The 20,278-nt window shown below is 46.9% G+C and overlaps 2 protein-coding genes across 2 annotated transcripts in view; one reads left to right on the top strand and one right to left on the bottom strand.

Annotated features, from left to right (window-relative positions):
• GPR107 (G protein-coupled receptor 107) overlaps positions 1 to 18,647 on the top strand; it is a 52,216-nt gene extending 33,569 nt beyond the window's left edge. Inside the window, exons 15-18 of the mRNA XM_063316068.1 lie at positions 5,910 to 5,959; positions 7,631 to 7,714; positions 9,162 to 9,283; positions 14,374 to 18,647. Of these exons, the coding sequence (XP_063172138.1) occupies positions 5,910 to 5,959; positions 7,631 to 7,714; positions 9,162 to 9,283; positions 14,374 to 14,470 (353 nt within the window). The 3' untranslated portion in view covers positions 14,471 to 18,647. The remainder of the gene's footprint in view (positions 1 to 5,909; positions 5,960 to 7,630; positions 7,715 to 9,161; positions 9,284 to 14,373) is intronic.
• The window catches only part of PTGES (prostaglandin E synthase), a 377,050-nt gene that overhangs the window by 263,034 nt on the left and 93,738 nt on the right, over positions 1 to 20,278 (bottom strand). The window lies entirely within an intron of this gene.

A 20,278-nucleotide genomic window follows, 5' to 3' on the forward strand; every position in this document is an offset into this window, starting at 1 on the left:
CTGCAAAGGGGTCTGAAGGACAAAATAGAGCCGTGGATGTCTGAAAGGAAGAAGGAGGGCGGGCAGCAAGCCTTTCTTTTCTTCTTTATCATTTTTATTAAAGAATATTTTTTAACCAGATTAAACACAATGCAAATCTTAGAGAAGAAATAAAGAAAAATAGCAAATAGGTAAGAAAGAAAAGAGAGAGAGAAGAGAAAAGGTTATAAAGAAGCGACTTCCTTTCAGCAGTGATAAATGCATTTATATTTTGCCCTCCCTCTCTAAGACTACATCATAATTTCCTTCTTTCCGTAGGCTACCGTTTCTAATCGTCCAACCCATAAATCACAAGTTCATTTTTTTCCTTCCTTCAGCAAAACATCCATCAGGGTTTCCAGTCACCAATAAATGAGGATATTGTCCTTTCTCTGATCAGACAAGTCAATTTTGCCATCTCTGCTAATTCTGTCATCCTCACCAACCATTCCCCCATTGTGGGTATTTCAGAGTCTTCCCATTTTTGTGCATATAAGACTTCCTCTTCTTCTAAGGAAAGAATGTGATCAGGAAGACAATCCCCAGGACTCTGCTTATCTGCCTTGCCACTCACACTGAGGATTACAGGAGCCGGCAGCAGCTTCATTTCCCACGATCCCCTGAGGGAACGCAGCATTGGGGATTTCAGGGGCATTGTGGGAACTTAGAACAGCCATCTTCCGTCTCTGAGGAATTACAGCAGCGGGCTGGATTTTCCCCACGGAGGCTTTTTAGCTTAGGAACCGTCCTGCCAATGAAAAGGCTTTTGCTCCTGAATGCGTAGATAAGGCAGAATCACTGCCAGAGGGAACCGTTTTGCATTTTGGGGCGTTTAGCAGGTTTGAGGCAAAATTGGGAGCTCAGGCATCAATCAAGTCGCTGTCGTGGCATAAGGACACACCAGATTTTTGCAACGCTGTTTGGAGACAGGTCTCCAGGAAAAATCTTTGGGGCAGAGCATACCCATAAGCTGGGCTTCCCAGTCATTCTTAACCAACAAGGCATGCAGTGGTCTAGCAGATGCATTTGTGCAACATGTGTAAAACCTTGGTTAGTCTGCAGTGGCTTAGGCTGTTGCTCAGACCAGTTTATTGCATTATGGTTTATCATTTCATGATTCAGTATATGTCAGCCCTTTAAAGTAGGTAGGCCAGGTCGAGAACCAAACAGAAGCGTTCCGTATTGTTACGGGGAATGACAACCGAAACTTGAAATCCTCTCTGAATATCACTCAGTCCCCTCTTATGCGAAACACAATCAAGGCTGGGTTATTTTGGGTTTCTTTCTCACGCTTCCTTCAGTCTGTGGCTGTGTCCTCTTCTCTTCTCTCCAAGTCCCTCCTTGATGGGCCTTTCATACTATACTGTCAGCCTTCCCTGGTGGACCAGACAGGAGACATGACCAGATGAGCTAATTCTGCTTTATTGTAAGGCTACATTAACAGGATCTTGCAAGTCTGAAAGTACAAATCTCCCACCGTCTCTTTTACAGCCTGATTAGTCAGGGAAGGTCCCTTCTGAGTTTTCTTTTCCTCTTCCCATTATGAAGCTGCAGGCTCAGCTGCCTCTTATCTGACCAGTCCCTAGGCAGCATCTCTTCACCCCATCTCCCAAGGTCATTCCCACATACCATTACGCTTACCTTTCCCAAGGTCAGCCCTACATTCCTTTACAGTCTGTTAGGCGCGCCAAGAAGTGGGCGAGCTTGAGCGGACGTCGCCAGCTGGCAGCTTAGGGTGGTGACCCAGCCCGTTGCGACAAGTCAAGATGAAAGCAGTTATTGTGCTGAGCGGTGTGCGAAGCCAGCCTCAAGGCTCTCTGGCAGTTTGCTCCTTTCCTTGTCGAAGGAAAGCAAACCATGGATTTCTCTTTCTGACATGCTTGTTGTCCAAACAGCTATTTAAGGCCCTGCAGGAAATGAATTGCAAAAGGCTTTGTTAATCCTCTGCGTCTTCTGTGATTTATACCCCCGTTAGATCATTTAGCATCTAAGGGGGAAGGTTATTCTCTGGGGCCTTTGCAGAGGTGTGAATGGAACACTCTCTCGCGCTTAGGGGGCCCAAGACAGGTAATTTTTACTCCCTTATCCTCAGCAAGTAAAACCTGTTTCATTTTTGGAAGAATTGCACACCTGGGTAAATTGCACCCTTCTGCTGTACAACTTCCATTAGGCTTGAATCCCATAACGGTTTTCTGTGGCATAGTGAGTGGTGCATGCCTGGGGTTTATTTCGGGGGGTTTAAGGGGCTGAAACATGCCTGATTTGTAAATCAACCCCCCTCTTCCTCCGAAAATGCAAAAACCAGCAGCAGGGAAAGATTTTAACCCCACCTCCTCTGGGACCACAAACTGCCTTTTGGGGTCCCCCGCTTAGATATTGGTGGCGAGGAGATGGTTGAGAAAGGGATTTTGATTTGGTTCCAATCACTGGTTCCAATCATTCAGATCCAAAGGATTCAGCTCCAAAATTCAAACAGTTTGGTTCAGAAGGCCCAATGTGAAGTATTCGATTCTTTATGGCGGTTTGGTCCAAACCTTAAGCCGTTTCTTAAAGTCAGCTTGGTAGTTTGGAGATTCGATCCAGTCTTTAAGCTGAAGCTTTGTCATCTCTCAGTTTATATCTCTCTCCCCGCTTTGCTGGGAATGGGTTGATTTATTGTGGCTCATTGCTAGCAGAAGTCCTAGTTTGCATGTCAGTTTCAAGCATTTGACTTGAGTAGTTTAATTCTAGTTTTTTTAAAAAGTGGGGGGCTAATAATCAGGATTTCTTCCCAGCAAACTTCAGGAATATGTTTGGTGGACCCTCTGTACTCCAAGGCACCAAGTTAATTTGCAAGCTAATCTTTCTCTGTCTTAAGTCTAACCTAGGCAGACCTTGAGCCGATTTGGTGTGGTGGTAAAGGTGACAGGCTAGAAACCGGGAGGCTGTGAGTTCTAGTGCTGCCTTAGGCACAAAGCCAGCTGGGTGATTTTGTGCCAGTCACACACACTCAGCCCTAGGAAGGAGGCAATGGCAAACCTCTTCTGAAATCTTGCCAAGAAAACTGCAGGGACTTGTCCAGGCAGTCTCCGAGAATTGGGCACGATTGAATGGATTAAAAAAAAAAAGTGCAGACCTACCAGCCACTTTTCTTCTCACCCAATATTTCCTTTCTGTTTTACCAGACAAATTGGGATTTAAAAAAGCGTGCAAAGTTCCAAGTTCTTGGAAACTCAAAAGCTTTTGTGAATCAGAAGTTGATCTAACTATAGCCCCAATTTTGATTTCCAATTGCTCTTTTAAAGTTCATATTGTATTATAAGCGGGACTTGACTTACTAAAAGATGCCAACACTTAGTTGCAGCGATTTGTCCCTTTCCTTCCTTTTGACTGAGCAAAGTAAATTTGCTTAACTTTACACAAAGTACAGTGAGAACCTGTACAGGGAGTTCTCACTTAACAACCACAATTAGGACCGGAATTTTGATTGCTAGGCGAAGCAGTCATTAAGCAAATTAGCCATTAAGTGAACCACCAAATCATGCGCCCCATTGATTTTGCTTGCCAGAAGCTGACCAAGAAGGTCGAAAATGGCGATCATGTGACCACAGGACACTGCTATGGTCGTAAATGTGAACTAATTGCCAAGTGCCCGAATCGTGACCACGGGGATGCTGCGGTGGTCATAAGTGTGAGGACTGGTCCTATGTTGGTTTTTCCAGCGCCGTCATAAGTCTGAACCGTCACTAAATGAATGGTTGTTAAGCGAGGACTACTTGTAACTGTCTAGTGTTAAAAAAAGACCAACTTGCATCCTTGGGAATCCCTTCCCCTCATTTGTTTTAATGACTAAGATTCAGTTGGTTGATCAGTCTTCTGAAATAGCCATCCAGTGCCATCTTAGAGGCAAATCTAACCCAAATCTAAATCTTACTTGATTCAGCTAAGCTTCAGGTAGGGGGGCATAAGGCAATGTTCCCCAATTGCTGGTCCTCCAGATGTGTCCGACTATAACCCTCATCATCTGTATTAATTGCAGCTACTTAAGGCTCTTATATGTGGCTCTTACAGTGCTGGTAGCACTTCTAACAGTTGTCAGAATCTGCTGGACTACAATTCCCACAAACACCCAGTGACCCAGGGCATATGGTTTTACAACCAGCGCGTCTAAGGTCTACAAAGTGGGATGGGTTGCCATAACCCTTTTTGAGGATTTGAGCTCCACGTGGCAAAGGAAGCCCAACCTCAAGAAGTCATTTGAGTTTTGCGACCTTCACTTGCTCTGAGGATGCGATGCTGGCTGCTTCTTGACCTCGGGATATGCGAGATGCTGGCTGCATCCCATCACCCTGCCAAGTCCTGGAGACGCCTCCAGCATCGCCCTTGAAACTAACCAGGTGTGGATTTCTGGGGAGGAAGAAAATCGGTGAAGCGGAGCTGTGGTCTCTCCTTCCAGCTCTGAGACGTGGGAGAGAAATCAGGATTATTTATAGCTGCACATCGAGGCCTTGAATTTCAAGCCAGGAGGCCATTGCGCAAGGCAGTGAAGACCATCAGCACTGGGTGCAGATGCTTGAAGCTGTTGCCACCTAATGTACTTTGGCCTCAGCTTACTCCTGCACCCATTTTATAACCACAATACCAGTGACCTTAAAGAGCCAGTTTGGTGCAGTGGTAAAGGTGCCAGGCTAGAAACTCTGAGTTCTCGTCCTCCCTCAGCATGAAAGCCAGCTGGGGGACTTTGGTTCCGTCACTCTTCCCCCACTCAATCCACTTCTCAGGCTTATGGGGAATTATAGGACGTGGAAGCATGATGCATGATGCCTATAGTCCTTGTTTAACAACCATTCTTTTAGTGACGGTTCGGACTTAGGACAGTGCTGAAAAAAATGACTTAGACCAGTCCTCACACTTAGACCATCACAGCATCCCCATGATTCGGCGCTTGGCAACCGGTTCACATTTATGACCATTGCAGCGTCCCATGGTCACGTGATCACCATTTTTGACCTTTCCCGCCAGCTTCCGGCAAGCAAAATCAGTGGGAAACCACATGATTCACTTAATGACCACATGTTTTGCTTAGTGACCACAGGGATTTGCCTAATGACCGCCGCAAAAAAAAGGTTGTAAAATTGGGTCAGATTTGCTTAGCAACAAAATTCTGGTCTCAGTTGTGGCCGTTGAGCCAGGACTACTTGTAGAGTTGTATAAAATAAAGGCAGGGAATGATGATAATCCTGTTTCCCCCGATTGTACCCAATGGAATAGAGACGTTTTGGACACTACGATTGCACCCTGCAGTTACAGGAAGGAGCTGCTGTTTATTTTTATTTATTTTATTGATCAAATTTATCGCCACCCATCTCCTACAAAAGGGACTCATGTCCCATGAATGCGCCCTTATAGCACAGTGCCAGAGACCTCCCAAGGCATATATGGAAAAATAAAAAATAAAAATAGGAGGAAAGAGTGCTGTGTATGCCTTCTTGAGCTCCTGAATTAAAAGCGGTCTATAAATCAGCCCCGTCAAGTTCGTATGATACTAATCTTGTCTCCATGGAGTATAGCTGCACATCACAGAATATTTTACTGAGGTGAACCTTGGAAAAGAAAAAAAAAAGATACAACCAATGCAGACCATAGTGATAAAAATAGCAAAAGTCTAGTAACTGTCTCCAGCAAGTCCCCCTGCAATATGTTAGGTTATAATCCCCATTATCACCAGCCAGATGGGGTAGATAATTGCTGTAGCCCAGCAGGTAGTGTAGGGGTGGGCTTGGAGACCGGAGGCCGCTGTGCATGATGTCTCTATAGATGACATCATCTTTGGTCCTGTTACCAAAATCTGTTGTCATTTTTCTGATTGCTTCTGCCTCTAAGCTCCTAACTTCATATGTTCTTTCCTGCAGCTGCCATTAACTTAGCAAAGTTGAAGCTCTTCAGACACTATTATGTCATGGTAAGGAGTGGGAGGTGGGGAGGGAGGGTGTCCCCTTTTTTGAAAGATGAGCGAGGAGCAATACAGACTCATCTTTCAGTAGAAACCACGGTTTCCCCCCCAGGGAATGTTTTAAACAGTGGCATGTTTGTTAAAAAACTGAAGAGGTCCCGGTTCTCCAAAGTTATCCTTGGCTGGTCCAGTAGCAGGAGACAGTTGGGCAGAACAACGGGGGAAGCTCTGAGTCCATGGTGGGCTTCTTGTAACAAGCTGCATTGTGGGAAGACCACTCGTATCTTGCCATGTTGCCTAATTCAGGCCATAGGGTGAAGCTGTTCGTTTCTTTGGACATGGACATTCTCTGAACACAGCCATTGTGTTGTGTTGACCCAAGTTGAGAGTTCAATGGCTCGTGTGAACCCAAGAGGCAAATCTGTTTTTTTTCTTTCTTGGTCTTAGAGACTGTCCCACAGCAATACGCTCCTCCCTGTTCATTGCATTCCCCAAGTCCACCGCCAGAATCCACATCCCCCTCACCAGCCCCATGTACAGTTCTTTGGATCTTCTTTTGAGTTAATCCTGAAGAGATCTTTACCCCAGCCCAGATCATCCTTATCTTCTGCTAGGGAGACAAAATCTCCTAATCCACATTTTCTCTACTGTACTCAGTGCCCCTAAATGGTGTAACCCATTGCAGGTTGCCTGCAAGGGTGGATGCCGTTGCAGAGGGTTGATGCCTTAATGCCCTCATGATCCCCATTTTTGCTTCCTTGCCTCCATAAAAGGAAGCAGCATCAAAATTGGGGTCCCCTGATTGGCTGAGGTATGACCTGGCAAGCTAGCCTTGAAAATGGCCTCAAGCAACCTTCCCAAACTTGGTGGTCCTCCAGAAGTGATGGGGTGATATTTTCCAGTTTAGCTTGCCAAGGGGAGGTGTACTCCAAACACCTGTAATGGTATGTGGGAAAGACCTTGGGAGACTGGGCCCAGAGACACTGCCTAGGGAACAGTCAGATAAGAGACAACATAGTCTGCAGCTAGACAATGGACAGGGCAAGAGGCTCGGAAGAGACCCTCCCTAGCTTCTCAGGTGTAAAGGAGATGGGGTGGTGGGAGGATTATACTTGCAGACTTGCAAGATTGATGTCAGCCTTACTAGATAGACCAGAAAGGAGACACAACCAGATGAGCTAATTCTACTTTATTGTAAAGCACATTAACAGAATCTTGCCAAGTTCGAAAGTGCAATTCTCCCCCTGTCTCCTTTACAGCCCAAGAAACTAGGGAGGGTCTCTTCTGAGCCTCTTGCCCCACTCGCTATCCAGCTGCGGGCTATGCCGTCTCTTATCTGACCGTTCCCTAGGCGGCGTCTCTTTACCCCGTCTCCCAAGGTCTTTCCCACATACCATTATATCACCTCAGAAGGGAGGCTGGTCTGTGGGATCTGGGACACAATGTTTGGGTAGGCGGGAGATGATGGAAGGTTTATGTCCATGCCCTCTCCTCTCAGCTGTGGAATTTGAGATGGAGCCTGACCACAGATGGACCAAGGAGCTTTGGAACAGGCTGGTTCCAGGGTGACTTGGATTCTCTGGTGGGGACCAGACTCTGTCCTCTCCTGTACTGCAGGCTCAGAGGATGCTGCCTGTTTTGGAATGAACTAACCTGTTCCTTTCCTTCCCCTCCCTCCAGATTGTGTGTTATATTTACTTCACCCGAATCATCGCCATCCTCATCAAGATAGCAGTCCCGTTCCAATGGAAGTGGCTTTACCAGGTATCTGCCTCGCCTCCCTACACGTTTCACTTGAAGGAACTGCTAAAATGAACAAAAGAATCTCACCAAGCGATTGTTTCATGCGGCAAACTGGCGTCCCCTTAAAAAGCTTCAGCTTCCTTTGAGCTCCAGTAGTTTGCCGCAGCATTTCAAAACCCTGGCTGTCAAGGACGCTTGATGGTTTCTGGCAAAGTCCCTGAAATTGTATGCCTTGACCTTACCAAGAATGAAGGGAAGGTCAAGGAGAACGTAGGGCTAACTTTCTGGCTTATGAAGCCTCTTTTCCCAGCCTGTGAAAACCTGTTGAGAAAGATAAATAGCTCTAGACTCAAATAGACCGAGTAGTTTAGAGTTGGGTTGCAGAACCTGTTCTTCTAAGGAGCCTTGGACTCCAGGCCCCATCACCAACAGCATAGTGAGAAATTATGAGCCTTGTAAATTCAGCTGCCTTTGAAGGGCCCCTTCTCATGTTAAGAGATCCTTTATTTTTTCTTTCATTGGTGGGCTGTTCTAACCATCTTTCCATCCTGTGGCTCTGGAGCCTTAAAGGCCGCTAAACCACCCCCCACATCCTTCTGCATGTGATTGTGTCATTTTCATTTCATTTGCTCCCTCTACGGGCCTAGACCAAAATACAGAAAGAAAAGCAAAAGGCAGGAAAAGACATGTTATCGTTTAAAAGCCAATTAAAAGGAAATTAAAAGCCATTAAGAATTTTTATCCAGGGGCAGAATACTCCTTTTGCTGCATCAGAATTTGGCTTCCAATCTTACAGGCAGCAGTGCAGCATTTGGCCCCTACTAGAGATGTAGAGATTGTAGGGATCAGCCAGCAGTGGCTGAAAATAAAAAAAAACTCAGTACATCCTGGGAAGTCCCCTAATAGAGGTGCAACTTAAATCTCTGTAGAAGAGGTAGTATAAATAAGACGTGGCTTAGGGATTCCACTGTGTTCGATCCACACGGATGCCACGCTTTTCCTTAACTCCCTCCATCCCAGGAACCAGCTTGAATAGCTGAGCGACCCCAGAAGCAAGAGTCCCCTGAGGGCCCCTGAGAAATGCCAAGGAACCCCAGCTTGGCAGGATAAAAAAAAATTACAAGGCCCAGAGACGCTGCCTAGGGAATGGCCAGATAAGAGGCAGCATAGCCCACAGCTGGACAGCGGGTGGAGCAAGAGGCTCAGAAGGGACCCTCCCTAATTTCTGGGGCAAAACCCAGGAAAAGGCAGAATTCTGTCCCCCCACAAAGCTTAATTAACACTCATATATAGGCCCCCAAGCTTTGGAAAGGAAAATGGGAGTGTTGTTTTGTAATAGCAGCGAGAGGTTCATAGTCTACTATGGCCAAACGCAGTTGGGGCCAATTCAGCAAAGGCAGGCGGGATCGGTTGATCGCAGAGTCCTCCCAGGCCATCTTCTCCAGATCTCTTCTCTTTCTGGTTGCAGCTGTTGGATGAAATGGCAACCTTGGTGTTCTTTGTCCTCACTGGCTATAAGTTCCGGCCGGCCTCCGACAACCCTTACCTGCAGCTTTCTCAGGAAGACGACAGCTTCGACGTGGAATCTGTGTAAGGGCTCTTTTGGATTGTGCTCTTAGGCTGGATGGATGGAGCAAGGCGCATGGGCCTTGGAGTTCTTCCCCGGGCAGGTGGGGTAAATCCATACCATGCCAAGGGCCTGGAAGTAACCCGGTGGGCTGGGTTCCCAATAGCCTGAGTCATTTCCAGCTGTCCCTTTCCCTGGTCCCAGGTCAAGGATCTCAGCCTTGCAGAATCTCTGGATCTTGTTCCAAGTCCATTGGTTGGGTTGGCCCAGCACTTGAGACTAGGCTGAATTGGGTAGGCTACCTTGCGGTATGGAATCTGCTATGGAAAACCCAGCAGGCCGTGCTGGGGAACCTGAATAATATGGCTTACTAGTCTGGACGTTGCTTATACACTTTTGCTAACCTGGGTTTGGTCTGTTATGTGAACCCAGCCTCAGTGATTAGTAGCGACTAGCTAGAAGTTATCAGAAAACCCAGGGTTTGCAAACTTTGTGTCCTTTAAATGGCTCTGCCCTGGTTGCGAGCAAGATGGCTGATCACATCTTCTCCTGGTGCTCAGACCCATGGAAAACTGCTGTCCTGCAGTCTCCTCACGAGTAGCTGTCCGAGGCGCATGTGGGCGATCTCCTGTCCTCTCCTTATCCGGAGAGGTTGCAAGGAATCAGTCTACTCGCTGGTTCCTCTGACTTTGCTGCAGTTGTCGGCTCCGCTTCAGTTTGCCATCCCTCCCCGGGAAGTCCCTTAGGGCCTAATCTTCACTGAGAACGACGGGTCCCAAGTCTGGTTTCGTCAGCCAGTGACTCCCCTTTTGCTGAGTTTTAAGCATCATGTCACGAGGTCTAACCTCTTCAGCTCCTTCTCGCTCACTGCATCATCAGTATTTTAGCTCCGCTGCTGCGGTTCATACCTCGTTGGCCGTAAAGCATTCGGGTTGGTGTCGGTGGTGGCTTTCGAAGGGGAACCACCACCCTGAGGAAAATAATATGGTGCCAACTGACAGGAGAGAGCTTGTTAGCGAACATGCATGTCTGCTCCTGCTTCTCTGCCGTAAGCGATTAAGCCAATTCCAGTCTGTCGGACCGGTCTCCAGGTGCAGCATAGAAGGGCTGAACTTGGAAGCAAACGCACTTCTTCCGTGGCCAGCATTAACAAGGATACTCACCAGAGGCACACAGGTTTATTCTGTCTAATGAGATGGGGTGGGAAGCTCTACAGCTTGCCCAGGCTTTGCACCCTCCTCCAAGCCAAGTTAGAGCCATGCAATGGATTGATGATTTTTTAGACAAATGAAAGGTGAAGTAGGTGCTGCGACCCCCAGCTTAGTTTGCCTGTTGGGAATAAGAGCCTCGAGCTCTTAAAAGGGGGCTGGAAATCCAAGGGCTGCTTCAGTGGTCTCCCCAGTCCCTAGCAGACCCTTCGTTTTCCGCAGAAGCTGGAAAAAACCAAGCTTGAAAAGGATCCACGTGGCAAAGATAATAGTTGCCGGGAACATATAATGTGGCTGTCTTGATTCATTTACATTTACCATCAATTGAAGGGATCGCAGTGGCATTTTTTCCCCCTTTGCATGCGTGCACGGCCTTAAAACAGTGCAGGCTTTTTTTTGTTTTGGCAGAAGCCCAAATAACTGATCCTTTGTAGAAGAGTTGGACAAGATGGTTGAGGCAGGCCAGGCTCTGTTTAGGGCAGGAAGCCAAAGGAAATGAAGGCATCCCCAAGAGAGCCGCCCAGCCTTCTCTCGGAGGCATCCAAGACTGACCCCCTCTGGGCCCTTGGATCCACGGTCAAATTCTCGTACAGACAGGAACTTTGTTTCGTAACGCCCATCAGGACCTGTTTCCCTGAAACTCAAATGCCTGATTCTGTGTCCCACCCACTGGGAAAAAGAGAGAACGGGGTTTGATTTTGTGCATGGTGTTCCTTCATCTTCCCTCCCTCTGTCCCTCCTATTTTTTTATAATAATTTTTATTAAGAATTACATTGCACAGATAAAACTAATGCAAACTAGAAAAGATAAAAAATACAAAAAGGAAAAAAATGGAAAAATAAAAAATGCAGGAAAAAAAAGAAAAGGAAAAAAAGAAACTCCCCCTTGGTCCCCAGCAAGGATAGTTAATGTTAACAGCTTATCGCCATCTCTTAAAATACAGCCAACTATCTCTTCATCCCCTATTCCACCCCATTCTCTATAAACAAATCTTTAAAACCTCGTCACTGGATCTTGATCAGCAAAAGTCCATTCAGAAGTAATGACATAACTGTTGCAAACTGTCTAATAAGCCCACTTTGAATCCTTCCTTTTGCATTTATTTCTCATTTTCTTTTAAACAAATCCCCCCATCTCATCTCTTTAAATAAACAGACCCTTTAAAACATCAGTGTCCAGTCTTAACACAAATCCTTTAAATGTTACCAGAAATAGCAACCCATCTCTTCTAACCTTGACCAAATAAACCAACTCTATATTCTTTCCCCTTTCTCCCAACGATCCTTAGTCCCCTCAGATAATATCTAAACCTCTTGGGTTTTGTATTTGGGGTTTTATTTCTGTAAGCCGCCCAGAGTCACCGTGAGTGAGTTGGGTGGCCATATACATTTCTTTAATAAATAAAAATAAAACCTGTATGCTCTGTCTCTTCTCACAAAATCGTTGCCAACTTTAACGAGCTCCTTTTATAAATCTAGTATAAAGGTGGAAAGATGATGTTCCTTCATCTTTCCAAGGTGAATGTGAATGGCTTGGAAAAGGTTCACAGCCCAGCATCCGTCCCATAACAGCCACGTGGTTACGCATTGCCCTTTGCCCTCCTGATGTGCCCAAGGATATATTTTTTCAAATCATAAATCTGTTCCTCGCCCTCCCTCCTCTTGCTCTGAAACCCTTTTAATATGTGCTGTGCTAAAGATCCCCGAAGTACAACTCTTTATAAACTTCACCTAATAGGATAAAGATATTTTTAACCTGGCGGTAGAATTTCTGAACGCCATTAAACGTTTCAACATGTTCTCTCCCTGGAAGTGATTTCCCCGGATAATTTATTCATCCTTCCCCAGCCTCTTGTTTCCTTCGTCCCTTCCCCCTCGCCACATTCCAACATTTTAATCCATCCGTTTCCCGTTCTACAGCATCAGGCACTTAGCATTTTTGCATTATGTATCATCGGTTTTAATGAGCGATGAGCCGGTGGGGAGATCTACATTTCTTCTTCCCCCCTCGTTTATTCCCTTCTCCAATATTTCTCCAAACGCTTTTTCATGTCAGAGCTTGTTCGTGCCGCGTGCAGCTCGGTAAAATTGATTGAAATGAGGGGAACCGCCACGGTGGAGCACATCGTAATTTGCGTTCCCCAGTGCAGATAAAAGGAACCATCCACATTTCATAAACTTCTCCTTGGATCTGTGTGCCAGTGAAGTGGGGGTGGGGGGAAATAGCTGCCCCCTTTTCCCCAGCACAGAAAGTACCCTTGTGAAAATCATTTCTTCCTAACTCTCCTCTGTCCGTAAAAACCAAACCAAACCACCAGATTACTCATCTTAAATATTCTTTATCTGTTTCCAATATTCCTAATTTTTTTTTTTTTACTCTGCACCAATCTGCAAAGGTGCCTTGGCAGCCCGGAGACAGAAGTAGCAATAAAGGAGTAATCCCATTATGGCATCAGCGGCAGTAAAGATGGAGTTGAGCAGGACGTAAATGGATCCTCTCCTCGGTCTCTCTCTCCCTCTCCCCCCCCACAGATGTTGGGGTCAGATGCAGATGTTAGTCAAGCCATAATTGGGGGGGGTCTTTCCGAACTCTCTTCAATGGGGAAGGGAAAAGGAACGTTTGTGGGTTGAGATGGTGGCACCCTTGGCCAGAGCATTTGGAAAAACAGCTCATCCTTGCCACGTGGAAAGTTTCCAGGCCATGCTGGTTTAGGGTAGACAGTAGTGAGTGAGGTGGATCCCCTCCCTGGTTCCAGCCAAGGCATCACCCGACATTTCTGCACTCCCCCTTGGTTTTGAGTGACAGTCTTCTGTGGATGGGTCTGTCAGCATTTCATGGTGTTCTTCTCACTCTGTCATGTTATGAATTACAAGTAAAAATTCTATCATAAATGCTTTGGGTTTGGTAGCAGAACTCCTAATGGCTTGGTCTTGGCTTTTCAATCTAAACCTCTTTGATTTCTTCTTCTCTTTCCTTCCCCAAGCCACTCCTCTCAAATTGCTTCTTTCTTCCCAACATCACTCCTTCTCCTTCTTCTCCTTCTCCACCACCATCATCCCTTCTCCTTCTCCTTCTTCTCCATCATTATCATTATCATCATCCCTTCCCCATCATCATTCCTTCTTCTCCTTCTCCATCATCATCATCATCATCCCTTCCCCTTCCCCTTCCCCTTCTCCTTCATCATCATCCCTTCCCCTTCTCCTCCTCCCTCTCCTTCATCCCTTCTCCATCATCATCATCATCATCATCCCTTCCCCTTCATCCCTTCTCCTTCTCCATCATCATCATCATCCCTTCTCCTTCCCCTTCATCATGATCCCTTCCCCTTCATCATCATCCCTTCTCCATCATCATCATCATCCCTTCTCCTTCCCCTTCCCCTTCATCATCATCCCTTCTCCATCATCATCATCATCATCCCTTCCCCTTCATCATCATCCCTCCTCCTTCTCCTTCTCCTTCTCCATCATCATCATCATCATCATCATCCCTTCTTCTCCTTCTCCTTGATCATAATCCCTTCTCCTTCCCCTTCCCCTTCATCACCCTGTCTCCTCCTCCTCCTTCCCCTTCTCCTTCGCCAAGCACCCCCCTCCTCCCTCTTCTCTTCCCCTCATGCAGCCAGAAGAGACAGCTCACACCTTTTCTCTGCAAAGGGAAGGTTGAACCCGATTTGTGTGCAGCTGGCTTTCCCTGGCGGTCTGCCCCCTCCCTCCCCACCCTGGAAAAACTCCCCTCTGCTCCTTTGACCAGCCTCTGTAGAACTCAGGAACCAACCGGGGAGGCCTTTTCCCCAGCTCTGCTGGGCAGCGGGAACACACACACACACACACACACACACACACACACACACACACACACACCGTTCCTGAAATAAAACGTATCCTTTCCTCCTTCTCAGGGTGACCACCTCGGGCGTCATGGAGGGCATGAAGAAAGTCAAGAAAGTCGTCAACGGCTCAGCGGAGCCCCACGGCGAGAGAAAAGGCTCGGCGTGACGGACTGATCTTCTCCTCCTCTCCCCCAGCAACACAATCCTCCTCTCTACCCCCTCCCTCCCTTACAACAAGGCAGCACTTTCCAATGAACTGTAATTTATTGATCGATCGCTTCCCTCTACGGATAGCACGGAAGCAAGTCAACCTTCCCAGAATGAAAACTGCAGACGTTGGGCTGGGTGGTGGTGGTTGGGGGGGGGGGGAATCAGGGACAAAATACAGCAACGAAAGGAGAGTCAAAACCCTCTTTGTTCCACTGTCTCAAGGATTGGGGTTTCCTTCTGGTGCCTGAGGAAGGTTTAAAGGACAGATGATGGCGATGGCTTTTTTTTTTTAAGAAAAGTTTTTACACTCCCCCCCTTCTCCCCCCCCTTTCTTTTGGGTTGCCCTAATTCAGAGCACGATTTCAAAAAAGGATTGTTCTCTGTTGGGTTTCTTGAGAGAGAGGCAGATGTGAAAAGTGATCAGAGACGTGGGCGCGCGGGTCCCGCAATGTACGTTGCTTTCTGAAATGCAAAAATAGGGTTGATTAAGTGTGTGCTCGAGAGGCAAATGATGCCGCAGGAAAGCTCGGGGCCTTTGGGAGTCCTTCGGTGGCTGGCTTGGATACTTCCTGCTGGGTTCGGTCGTTTCCCCCTTACTTTTTGCCGCTTTCAACTTTCATTGGAAAGGAGGGCAAGCGAGGAATTTTGGCTTTCGGACGGCAGAAACGGAAGCTGTGTTTTTAAGGCCACGTAGCTGCCAGATCAGCAAGGGATGCCGGGGTTCTCTTCCTCCATCAGGTTGGGTGAACATGTTCGCTCAGTCCAGGTGTCCGGAATGCATGCAACAGCACAGAGGTCCAAAGAGGAGGCTTATTTTTCTTCCAGTTCTCTTTGTGGCCAAGCGGGGAAAGAGCTTGCAGTTAGTTCACGGGGAGAAAAGAGAAGAAAACGACATTGTTGACCGTGCAGAACTCGCCATAATTTGCCGATCTCTGGAATTCCTCTCATTACGCTCTGTGAAGCTATTGTGTTCCTTGGCTGGGAAGGGTTGTCCGTTCTCAGCACGTGCTCCTGGGGGGGAAAAAAAAAGGCCCCTGCCGCTGGCTTCAGTTTACAAAATAAGGCTCTGCTCTTCTGTCGCATGGCCAAGGAAGCAGCTGGAGCAAGCACAATCTGAAGCACGTGTGGGTCGGTCAGCAGAAGTGCGGCGGACCGCGTCTGGGGAAAAGTGGGTGGTGTGCCCGCTGTTCGTATTTCCCCCTCCCCTCCCTGACTGCACTGTGTATCCTTGCCTTTGATCAAGGCTGTGTTCACACAACGTGCTAAGCCATAAACCATGGTTTAAAAGCCATCGTGGCTGGGCCCAAACCAACAAACTGCATTCTGTCTTAGTTTGCTGTGTGAACCTGGCCATCACTGTGAGCCATAATGTGGCTTCTCCGTCTTTGGCTTGACATGCAGTGTGAGTGTGGCCGTTGTGCGCTTGGTCACTTGGATTTAGCTTGTTGCATAGACACCCATCGTGGCATTTCGGAAGGTATCTGGCAAGGTCTTCTGTTAAATCAAGCAGAGCTCCTAAGATCTGCAAAATCTGAAGGCGTGTCATCCAAACCTCAGTTCATAGGGGTTGACGCTTCTAGCAGCTGATGGTTGAGATTTTAGATGGGTGGTTCTCCAAATCTGGAGCTTAGATATTTGGGGCCGCAGCCGTTTGGAGGGCACAGCGAATTGGGCTAAGCTGCCACAAGCTTGGAGAGCCGTTTCAACTAGAGAAGATGAGCATTAGCTTGTTTCTTTTCGCAGTAGTCACTAAAGAAATGAAATCCATGAAGTCAAACTGAGCCAGGAAGCAGTGTGGTTTTACGGCTTTTAGGAAGAAGGTACACTTGAGTTTGAAATTGTTGGATCCTTTCTCATCCCAGCAGCTGAGTGAGTCAACTGCTGAACATGTCTATATCCCAGAGATCTAGGATGCCTTGGGGAAGGATATTATTTAAGCTTTATTGCTAACCCTTCTTGTTAAGCTCTGTTGCTTCACGTTAAGCTCTGTTGCTTAACACATTAAGCTCTATCACTGACTCTTGTCCTTGTTAAGCTCTATTGCTGACCCTTCTTGTTAAACTCTATCTTGCCTTCTCCTTGTTAAGCTCTATCTCTGACCCTTCTTGTTAAGCTCAGTCACTAACCCTTCTCCTTGTTAAGCTCTATCTCTGACCCTTCTTGTTAAGCTCTATCACTAGCCCTTCTCCTTGTTAAGCTCTATCACTAACGCTTCTTGTTAAGCTCTATCACTAGCCCTTCTCCTTGTTAAGCTCTATCACTAACGCTTCTTGTTAAGCTCTATCACTAAGCCTTCTCGCTTCTTGTTTCTCTCTTGGGCTGTTGGTGAAATTGGCATCTGCTACATGTAACCTAGACTGACAAACTACTCAAACCATCCCAACAGTACAATTGGGGGTGGGGTGGGGTGGGGTGGGGGGTGGGATTAGTTACAGGTGGCAGCTTTCTCTTTCGTGGGACTGTAAATCTGCAAGATACGCTCTATGGTTCAGCTGGCTCACGTGGCGTACCCTGAGACGTGTCTAGAAGGCACAGATTTCCCGACCCCGCTGTTAGTTAATATTTGACATAATTATTCTACACACTGTCTGGTTATAAAAGCGAAAGGAAACCATGCTTTGGCCTGTTTTTGAACTGGGCATTTGTGGCATTGCATCCATGGTGTGGCTTTCCCTTCTGCCGGCTGAGCGCCAGATTCGGCTTTGTTTTGCACGAGGCACACGGAAGTGGGTTTCAGACGCCCCGTTAAGCCGTAACGCTCCATTAGTGAAAAGACTTGGGGAGACAGCCCCAAACAGTTCGCCTTGAGAACGTTGAGCTACCTGGTAGCCTTCGAATGAATTTCCACTCGTCCTTCCAGCAGACCTCTGGGAATCCTGATGGCAGTTGTTCTGCCCTCCCTCCCTAAAGCTGCCTTGATATCTGTCTGCTCTGTACCAGCCCTTCTATTCCCAGCATGGCCAGGCATCCTGGGGAAGCGTGTCTGCAAAAGGCATTTGGTGCATTGCAGCATTTTCACGATGCAACCTGGGTAGGAAAGGGAAAACTGCTTCTCTCCCCCCCCCTCATCACCCCCCCCCTTTTCCCTAAGCAAGCAGGACAAAATTGAAGATGAAAGCTGGCAGCGTATTCTCCACGGAGGATCCCCTTGAGCACACAATGCCTCACACTTAGCTGGAAACCCCCCTGCCCCTGTCAAGTGCCCAAGGGAGAGGACTGCCTTCCTGTTTGGGCATACCTTCCTTTTGGAAACCGGCAAAAGATCCTTCCATGCCCAGGATGGGAATTTTGATGGGACCCGAAAGAGTCAGGAAGTGGTCTGAGAGAAGTCAAATCTTCTCCCCCCTTCCAATGCCATGGGCTGCCTTTCGAGGTTTGTTAAGGGACCTTTGAAATCCTGGGTCCAAGCTCCAGAAAAGAGGCTTGTGCACCGTTGCCTAAAATTCATTTCTTGCTGGAATGAGCAAGGTTTCCGGGCTTTTCAAGCCAAAGTTTTGATTTGTTTTGGGGGGCGGGGCTTGAGAGAGAAGAAGTTTGGCGTCTGTTGGGGTTGGGCTACCATGCGTCTGTTTGGAGCAACATGCCTTAAGAATCTGGCTTTTTCCACCCCGTTTTTGAGTTTCTGTCCTGCGGTGTCTTTCATTTACAGCACCTCTTCATTGTTTTTTTCTCCGAGCTTCACTCTAGCGTTTTCCTAGTCCATTCCTGAAATATTTGGGCATCTCGCCTTAAAGTGAGTCTGAGAAGACCATGAGCAGCCGAAGGACGAATTCAATCCTGGGTGAAGCTGCCTGGTTCAGCATGGAACAGAAGTTTATTACTTGTTTTCTCTCTGCCCATTTCATTACCAGGGAGGGGAGCATGAACATGCCACCCTCTTTAAGAGCTCAAAACCTCTGATTTCTTTTAGAAAACAGAAGTGTGTATATTTGGATTTTTTTTTTAATGGGGAAATTCCTTTGTTTAGCATCTCGAGGGGTTTTTGTTCTTTTTTTATTTCCTTTTTTTTTTTAATGAAATACCAGTATTTCTGTGATAGAGGCTAATACCAACTGAAGGTTTTTATTTCCTTTCTATGTAATGTGGTTTTCCTGCTGTGGAACGGGTGTACAAATTAAAGAATTCATAACGAAGCATCTTTTGCCTCTGCTACTTAAATCCCTCTTTTGCTTGAAGGTGGGGAAGCTGTGGGGTTCCCCCCCCCACCCCGCCCCCCAGGCAGAAATATTATTTTGGGTTTTAGTCAGAATGGAATTAGGATGTAATCTTGAGAGAGAGGGGCTTGATTAGAATTGTATGTATAACTGCCGAGGGGCAGATCGGAAGCCTTTTCTTTATATTTCCTCTTCATTTATTCTCAGTGGTCCTCCAAAAAGGTATGGCCTGGCTATGGGGTTTGAATTTGTTATCTCCGGACCAAAGTGCCTTTTGATTGCAACACCCCCATTGAAAACGCTCATCAGACTAAACAATCTAATATGATGCCAGCTTTCCTGTTTAGGGGATGTTTGATTGGAGGTTCCCAAAGTGGAATTTCCTTCCCTATGTGCCCCCCTCCCATATTCCTTTGGGTGTGTGGAGCAGGCCTAAGTTCTAGAAATCAATACTGGGTTGTGTTAGTGAAAAGGAGGCTGTGTGCAACTCCAAGCATCCTCTCTTGCGGTTCCCTTGGAGTTTCATCTTTCCTTCCATCAGTGCCCTGGTGCTCCTCCGAGGAGTTGGTGACACACCAGACGTATTTGGGTCCGCACCGAGATTAACGCAGGCTTTCAGAACTTCCTATCATGAGGGCTAGAATCTCTGATGCATATTGTTACAGCAACTTGGCTTTTTAGGGTACAGGTAGTCCTCACTTAACGACTACAATTGGGACCAGAATTTCAGTTGCTAAGCAGTGCAGTCGTTATGCGAGGCATCATGTGACCAGACCTGATTTTACAACCATTTTGTCATGGTGGTTAAGTGAATCACTGTAGTCATTAGGCAAATCGTGGCGGTTGTTAAGCAAATCTATGCTTCCCTATTGATCTGGCTTGTTGGAAGCCAGCCGGGAAGGTTGCAAACCTGTCATGACTGCAGGACGCTGCAACCTGTCATAACGCAAGCCGGTTGCCAAGCGCCCAATGCACGATCACGTGACCACGGGGGTGGTGCAAAGGTCGTAATTTTGAGGACAGGTCGCAAGTAACTTTTTAGCCCCGTCGTATCTCTGAGCCATGGTCGTTAAGTGAGGTCTACCTGTATTAAAAGCTGTCATTCAAATTATACGCCGTGTTCCATTTTGAAGATTTTCTTTCAGGCAGTGCATGGAAAGTTTAACATGCAGAAATTAAGAGAGAGGGTTTGGCTCTAAACAGGAGGAGCTTTAAAAGATTTCTTCAGGATGTGTGCCAATTAGCTCTCCCGGATTATTTTCCCCCTCATTTTAGTCGGGATGAATTGAGTGAGTGCCTTGCTTCAGTCACACTCTGAAGCTACTCTGACGTTGCTGTGGCCTTGTAATTTTCTCGTAGTTTTGCTGAGCTGCTTCCCAAGCAGGTGTGTGGTTGTGTAGCTATGTCCCTATTTCGTTTTTCCAACCCAAACTGCTTTTAGTTCCTCTGTGCCCCCCTAGCTAGAATCCAAAAACATTGGCACCAGTACACACAGAGTTTTATCCTTCCTGAAGAAAAAAACCAATGTGGCTGAGCTAGAATTTGTGATCCATCAAGGAACTCTCAGATCTGATCTTGCTGTGCCTGAAAGTGATCTGGAGGAATCAGGC

Source organism: Candoia aspera, chromosome 16 (genome assembly GCF_035149785.1).
Source record: "Candoia aspera isolate rCanAsp1 chromosome 16, rCanAsp1.hap2, whole genome shotgun sequence".
Taxonomy (NCBI): domain Eukaryota; kingdom Metazoa; phylum Chordata; class Lepidosauria; order Squamata; family Boidae; genus Candoia; species Candoia aspera.